General features: G+C 38.0%; 1 protein-coding gene across 3 annotated transcripts in view; it reads right to left on the bottom strand.

Moving 5' to 3' along the window:
• Window positions 1-3,072: 3,072 nt before the first annotated feature.
• SMURF2 (SMAD specific E3 ubiquitin protein ligase 2) overlaps window positions 3,073-7,844 on the bottom strand; it is a 102,407-nt gene continuing 97,635 nt past the window's right edge. For all 3 annotated transcript variants that reach the window (XM_079131593.1, XM_079131595.1, XM_079131594.1), the window contains 3 exons: window positions 6,694-6,895; window positions 5,436-5,511; window positions 3,073-5,133 (listed from right to left, as the gene is read on the bottom strand). In XM_079131593.1, the coding sequence (XP_078987719.1) occupies window positions 5,034-5,133; window positions 5,436-5,511; window positions 6,694-6,895 (378 nt within the window). In that variant the 3' untranslated portion in view covers window positions 3,073-5,033. The remainder of the gene's footprint in view (window positions 5,134-5,435; window positions 5,512-6,693; window positions 6,896-7,844) is intronic.

Genomic DNA, 7,844 nt, shown 5'->3' with positions numbered 1-7,844 from the left:
AAAGCCAGAGGTTTGCACCTCAAAGGAGCACGGGTAATTGCAGATGGGAGGAAGCATAATGGGCTCAATGTGAGCAACAGCACACCAACCCCCACTGTGGTTGGGGTATATGAGGAAAGAGAACCCATGCAGAGATAGTGTCCTTCATTGACGAGGAGGCATTAAAGAAAGCCAAGAGCAGAAAGCTTCAGATCAGTTATGGATATGGGACCTTGCTGGTCAAAGCCAGGGAGGGGCATAGGGCACCACAGCAGGGATGCCAGGAGAAGAGGTGGCCGTGAAGGCACGTAGAAGAGCATGGGGAGGAGCTTATCAGTGAAGCAGTGCCCAAGGAGACATCAAAGGGCGAGAGCTGACTGTCCTAGAGAAAAGCAGGCAACTGGATCAAAAGCTGGTGTCTTAAGTGCTGCCCTCACAGAATGGCAGCTGATAAAACAGTGAGCTACCAGGCAAAGTCCTTTTTTACTCCCGGAGCAAAATCAACTGCTCTATCAGCCACATTTGGGAAATTTGCTGAGCGAAGTGAGGTTTAACCATGTGCTCCTCCCATCAGGACTGACTCCTTCGCTGTAGCAAACCTTGGCCTTCACTGAGACACAGGCTGGAAGTTCAATTTTCTAACAGCCATCCACAGCTATGACAGCGAGCCTTGCACACAGGAGGAATACAGTAAATATCTGCTGAATGAACAAAAAAGTCACATTTAGGGCAAATAACTTCCATGTAAAGTTTAACCTACCGTGTGTCTAGTTGCTAAGAGTGCTACCACAGGAAGGTAACCCTTCTGTGTAATTGCCTCGTCTATTCTGGTGCTAGGCTCCTATCCTGTTACATCTGGGATATAAAGTACAAATAAATGTAGTGGGAAACAGTTAACCTTGATTATAAACAGCAAAGGGTCTCAGGTTACCACACAGCAGAAAAACTTCCAACAAACATTAGTTAAATCAAAATTTCAGGTAACTACAGACTATTAAAAATCTGTACTAAAACCTTACAAATTTTAGCTAAAAGCAGTTCATGTGGCAATGAGTACAAAGCAAAAAATAAATTTCAAATGAATATTAAAAGCACAGCATGTCCATTCCTAGAATTCTTAATACACTGCTGCTACTTACAGGTTCCCCAGGTGGTCCATTCTGTTGTAGCCTGTGCTGTGTAGAGACTCACATAGACCATATTCTAGATGAAAAATAAATATGCCACATGCATGTCCTCTCCCACCTATGTATCTTAGCTGGACTTTCATCTACTAGCATTTATAGAGTTGTAAATCATACACCTTATAAGTCCTTCGCTTCTAGGGAAAGTAAAACTAATTTCTTCTTTTCATTTTGACGATTTTCTTGCAACACTAAGGCAGGGCTGGCAAATGTGAGGTCCCTACCACAGCTCTGCCCTTCAGGCCCAACAGTCCTAGGTACAGATGGGTTTCAGGACCACATCACTCTTCCCTCCACTAAACCCAGGTAGACCTCACGGCCCCCAGCAGGCATGGGTAACTCATCAAGTTGCCATGGCAGGAGAAAACATGCAACTTCCTGCTCTACCGGAGAAAGAGAAGGGGTCCTGAGCTCTCTAATGGGATAAAGAGTCAACTAAGAAAAGGCATGCATTCTTATCACCTTTTGTAGAGCCAATCAAATTTTTTCAAGACAATTCATTACAAACAACATTCTTTAAAAACGTTGATGCTGTGACAGTGCAAACAGCATTCATTTTATTGCTCAACTTCGGCATGGGCACATACATAGTTAATTTTTAAAAACCATTTATGTAGATGTTATTGATAAAGCTCATGTAACAACTGAGTGAAAATGAAAATACAAAGAATATCAAAGCTAAAACACTCTGTAATAAATACAAATACAATGAAAATGATAAAACTTTGTTTTTAAAGTCAGTTCAAAGAGAAGGAAGAAAATTACATAAAGTGAACTAATTACACCTAAAGATAAAACAACTCAGCATTTGGTACAATCATCATCCTAATGTAAGAATGTTAAATATCACAAATGGCATCCGTTGACTGCACGGCAGCTTAAACTCAGAAGCAGAGGGAGCTAGCTGCTCTACCAGACCATAGAGGTGGCTGGAACCATCTCTAACTCTGGCCAGCGCCATCAGTCCAATGCACCGCAAGTTTAAAGCAGATTTAGTGTTGTAAAATAAAACAAATTACATTGTACTTAAAAGAAGAGAAACTTGTGCTCTGGACTGTAAATACAAAAAAGAAAAAAAGGACTTGATAAAAATTAAACCCATTCGGGGCAACAAACTATGTGCAAAACAAAATATACACTATACAACAGCACTATTCAAGAATAAGAACTCTTTACACCATGAAACAAGGCCTTTGAATCAAAACGCACTGTGGTACTGCAATATAAGCTCTACAAAGTAATCACTGTTCAAAATAAAAAATTCATGAGGGAAAGGCAACAGTATGGACCAGGTGACACCTACATATCTCAAATAACAGCTAGATAAAGGACAGGGAAGAAGAACAGTGTGGAAATAAATATTCACATTAAACATGAGGTGCAAGTCCAAGTTTCAATGACACACTGGGCGGGGGGAATTGTTTGCTTAGCACCCATTTGGAAGTAATCAGTTGATGTAATCTTGAAATCTAAATAATGTTTTCATTTATCATGTTGGTGATGCCATGTGTAGGATGATTTCTTAAAGCTCCACTAAGTCATTATTATAAAGTTAAAAGGCACTCAAGGAGATGGTATTTGCCTGCTTTATTTTTACTTATTTTTTATTTTTTAATTATTTTTTTATGTGTGCGGTACTGGGGATTGAGCCCAGGGGGTGCTCTACCACTAAGCTATATCCCTAGCCCCTTTTATTTTTTGAGACAGGGTCTCAGTAAGTTGCTGAGGCTGAACTCAAACTTGTGATCATCTTGCCTCAGCCTCCCAAGTAACAGATTACAGGTGTGCACCACCATGTCAGCTTTGCCTTCTTCATACTGTACGTGAAAACTGTTAATATCATTTCATTGTTACTGCATCCCTGTCAATTACCATTTTAGGAAGTACTCATCGTGTATTTTCTTTTTACTTAAGTATCTTAAGAGTAGGCACAACTACAACTGCACTCAGGCTTTATTATAAGAGAGATGGACCTGTAACCAATGTATTATCACAAAAGCTAAAAAAATCACTGACAATCAAACAGCATTTCTGTACATTTCAAGATAGTCTTTAGTACTAAAGAATGCAGTAGGAAAAACCGTGGGAAAAAAGGCTGGCATAAGCACATTACTGCTGCACAGTTATGATTATGACTAGCTTTTGTAGCAGTCAAATTTGGCCAAATAAAATACGTTAAAATACTCAGAAACTACACAGGTAGTTCTCCAACTGTTTTTAAAGCAGCAAAGTCTCTGCTTCTTTTATCCTACTTATTTCCCTACCCCCACCCCAACACACCCCAGGAAAGCTTACTTAGAATTCCAATATATAAAAGAAAAACACAGAAGCTGCTCTGAGTCAAGGGAGAAGGGACAGGGATAGAGGTTCCTACCAATACCAGCTAGGCTTTCCCTCCCTCTCTAAACTGTCACTCATCAGGCACCTGTGAGGAGCCCTTTGGCTTCAAGAACACAGACTGGAACCCACTGTATCACATAAAACAACACAAATGTTCTATGCGCTCGATATTTAAACTGCAAAATCCAAAAGTTGTCCAAATTTCACACTGATGTTTTTAAAAACAGAAGAGTACATATTTTTGATGGTTGAATTTAAAAATCCACCTGTGATTTCAGATTTTTCCAATCCCTCACCCCCAGAGTTTTGGTTGCCTTCTGGATTGAGTGATAAGCCACACACCTTGAAAGCTCAGATGCAGATTTTCAACATTGAGGGAACTGGGATTCCTTTACTTCCAAAATTAACTCTTCAGTTTTAAAGTGATTTGTACCATGGAATTTAAGCTTGCTAAATAATCTTTAGAAGAAAATTTTCATTTCTGATCATTTTAGTTGATTGAAGTTATGAGTGGCTAAACAAAGCTCCAGTGTGGTTTACTTGATAGCAACTTAACACTGTAATTAAAATATAAATTAGGTGCACTTATTAGAGGCTTTGGTTTACAAGAGTAGTATATATACTAAATACAAGCTGACCCAGCAGAAGAATGAAAATCCTAACCCTTCCACATGCTCTGAGAAACTATAAAAATGCAGTATTCCCATTTAAGGTGAAAAGTAATTTCAAAAAGTCCTGATCATATTGATTCAAGATTAAAAACATCATGTCTTTTAAAAACGTCTTCTTAAAAACAGGAACCCCTGAACATATCTTACAGTAAGAAACTACTAAGTTCAGACTGAATGGTTGCATTAGGAATTTGATAACCAAAATTATATAGCTGTATTTCCAGGAAAATCATGCTTGAAAAATATAAAAAACAACCCACATAGGCTAGGCTGAACCACATAATGCAAAATACAATGCTCTATAGAAAAAACATGATTAAACATGTAAATGGCTTAATTTCTTAAAGATAATGATTAGCCAATTTAGCCAATTGTTTACAAAGGTAGAATAATTCAAAATAACTTTATTTTTTTTTTTTTTACAAAGAGCAAGTACAGGAGCTGTTCAAAATCATGTATTCAATCGAAATGAAATGTGACTTGTACCGACTGCTGAAGTTGTCTTGATGTGTGAAAGACTTGAAATCTGTGAAGCGTTCTGAATAGATTACCTTTTATAAAAATAGTAGTAGTCTTTAAGTGTAGAATACTGCCTAACTCTGGAAATGCAGGAAAAGTCAGCATTCTGTAAGGTTCAAGATATTAATTTTAAATAGCAGCTGAATGTGTCCTCATGGCAAAGCATAAAGACTTTTTTTCCTTGAAAAGGAATTTCAAAATTGTCCTTTCCCCTCACAGTGTCCTAAAATTTAGGGGGGGTGGGGGCACTTTCCTGTATTTCAGCATTCTTTGAAACTCTGCTGAAGGGAGGCTGTCAGTCAGGGGTATAAATAGAGTCTGGGTAAGTCCTTGAAGTTCATCATTCCACAGCAAATCCACATGTTTCTTCAATGGCTGTTAGCAGCTTTTCATAGAGCTTTTCATAGCTTTCATAGGGCGGAATGTCTATTCGATTGAAGCTGTGAATAAGTAAATCAGATTTTACACAGTTCATTTAAATTGACCTATATGTTAAGTGTATACTAATACAACCACATCAATCTTAGTGTCACACAGAAAGTTAAAGACTGTATTTTTTCTAAAGTATAGATTACCAGTTTGGGGTTTTCCTACAATTTCTGAATAATATTTACTTTTAAATCTCTTAATTCTCTTATTTATCATTCCTTTTAAATGTGATTTAGAACAATAAATGAAAAATTTGTTAGGAACTAACACACACCTACATGGGACAGGGAGGAAAGTTACAAAAATAACATACCAGGTATGGGCTTTTGGCAGGTTGTTAGTACAGGCATCGATCTGGTGTATGGTAAAGAGGCGTGGGCCTGCAGCACCTGCAAAGAAAAAAATGGGTCAAATCACCACAGGTGCATGTCTCCATCTCTAAAATCTTAGATTAAAACTGGTACATAAGCCACAAGATCTAGGGATAGGAGAATGCTGTAAATCCACACATGCTACCTCAGGGTAGCAGGAAAAGAATCTGGGTTTTTAAAGTTGGTTTGGATAAGGCTGGATGCCTTAATATGCTAGAATTTCATTTTTGGAAAGAGTTGAGAATTGAAATCCTTTTGTCAACTTCTTTTAAGATCAATAGTCCAAAGAATGGGCAAATCCAAGATAAAACACATATGCAAACATTTTTAAAAAATGATAACCTAATGCAAATTCAGATTTCAAGACTCAAAATGGGCTAAGCAGATTAGTAGTCTATCATATACCATTTTACCACAGATGCCCCATACAAATATCTGGAGGACAAATACAATTTTGAGCTCTCCAAACCAGGAAGGTAAACACAACTCAAAGGCAGCTTTGTCTACGGAATTACAAGGTATGCACTGTGGTGGCACTGATATTATGTACCAGTCTTGCTTTGTGTATCCTCCCTCATCACTCAGCAGCTTTAAAATGAAGAGCTTAAGGGGTAAAGAAAGCACATGAAGTACCACAATCACTAGCAATATTATCAACTCATCCAAAATTAAACAGCTCATTCCACAGAAAACAATCCTTAAAAAATGGAATATGGTTATACATCAATGGTCTGAAGCCATGCAATAATTGATGTGCTCTGACCAAACAGATGGCTTCCATGACTCATGCTGCCTCTTTCTATTAAAGGAAAGAGTAGAGGGGGAAGTCATCCCAGGTAGGTAAATGTTCTGCCAGGTTGAAACGTGAACATGGAAATGAACAACTTCTACTATAGGAATGTGCAACGGAAGTAAAAGCAACGACCAGAAAACAAAAGGCAGTCCACAAACAGTCCAGTCTAGCATGCGGCACTCACTACAATCACAGAGAACCCCGCAGAAAAGTCTCTTGGGAGGGGAACAAGAGAAGGGAGGAGAAGAAGGTTTCACAGTGTGTGAGTTCCAGATAAGAAACAGTGACTAGAGAATCTGTTTATAAGTACATGGTTTGTAAAAGATCTGTACAAACCAAATATTGCCACCCCAACCCCACCTCCAGAAGCTTAGATGCCATGTGCCTGTCTCTCCCTGGGTTTTTACCTTGTAGTGCTTTGAAGCCCTGCAGAGGCACTCTAGATGATCCTGTCACAAACTGAAGCAATCGTGCTCGTCGCTCTTCATCAAAAAACTCCACAGCTTTCCAGAACCACTTGACGACATTGCTGTCTGGTGTACAGTGTTTTAACCGGGTGTTTACCTTCCAGTCACTGACATCTATCTTTCCAAGTCCACAAATAATGAGCTGTTAAAATATTGCCCAAGCAGATGAGTCAGTGAAAACCAAGCCACACTCAAAATTCCTCAAAACAGAACTTTAGATTTGTGATGTATTCTCACTTGGTGGCTCTTAATTAAAGGTGCACATGAGAAAGCTTCTAAAAATATACACACCAGGTCCTGTCTGTGCTCAGACATTCTAATTCTTTGCATCTGGATGAAAGGATCTGTAGTTTAGAAACCAACAGAGGTTTCTATTCAATGTAGGTTCCCTCTCCGGAATCTGAAAAGCACCACTGTGATGAACTCAACAAGACTAAAGAATTGTGCACATTCCATAGTTTTATAATAGAATTCTACTTTTTAAAAAAATGGACAGAAATGAGACACATACAGTTTATTTGTGCCTTCCTCAGACCCACATCACATTCTATTGGTTTCAACACTATTAGCTTTGTCATTGGGGGACATTTCAATTCCCTCCATCAACCAACAGTTTCCTCTGTTGTAAAATGACAGTCCCCACAACATTACTCTATGTAAATTTATGATTACACAAATGGTATGCCTTTACGCCATGTACAAACAGAGAAACAACATGTATCCCATTTGTTTACAATAAAAATAAATAAATAAAAAATAAAATGACAGTCCCCATGAAAGGGACTCACAGTACACAGCAACTCATGAAATGTTGAGAATAAGTGATTAACACAACTTGTTTAATTATCTTAAAATTATATTAAAATATGAAATACATGAACACATTGATATAGACCCCTGCTTGGCATCCTGATGCAGAGTTAGTAGAGATGAACTACATCAAAATCATTTTGGCACTACTAATACATCTCTTTAGGATCCAAGACTAACTCATTTTGTTACTCTAACATGTTTAAAACAGTGAATTATGAAATTATGAAAGTGTATAATATAAAACATAATGTAACTTGTGTATCCTAGATCTTATATAA

This window comes from Sciurus vulgaris (assembly GCF_902686455.1).
Source record: "Sciurus vulgaris genome assembly, chromosome: 3".
Lineage (NCBI taxonomy): Eukaryota > Metazoa > Chordata > Mammalia > Rodentia > Sciuridae > Sciurus > Sciurus vulgaris.
The sequence above is the reverse complement of the archived record's forward strand: the minus strand, read 5'-3'. Positions and strand labels throughout refer to the sequence as shown.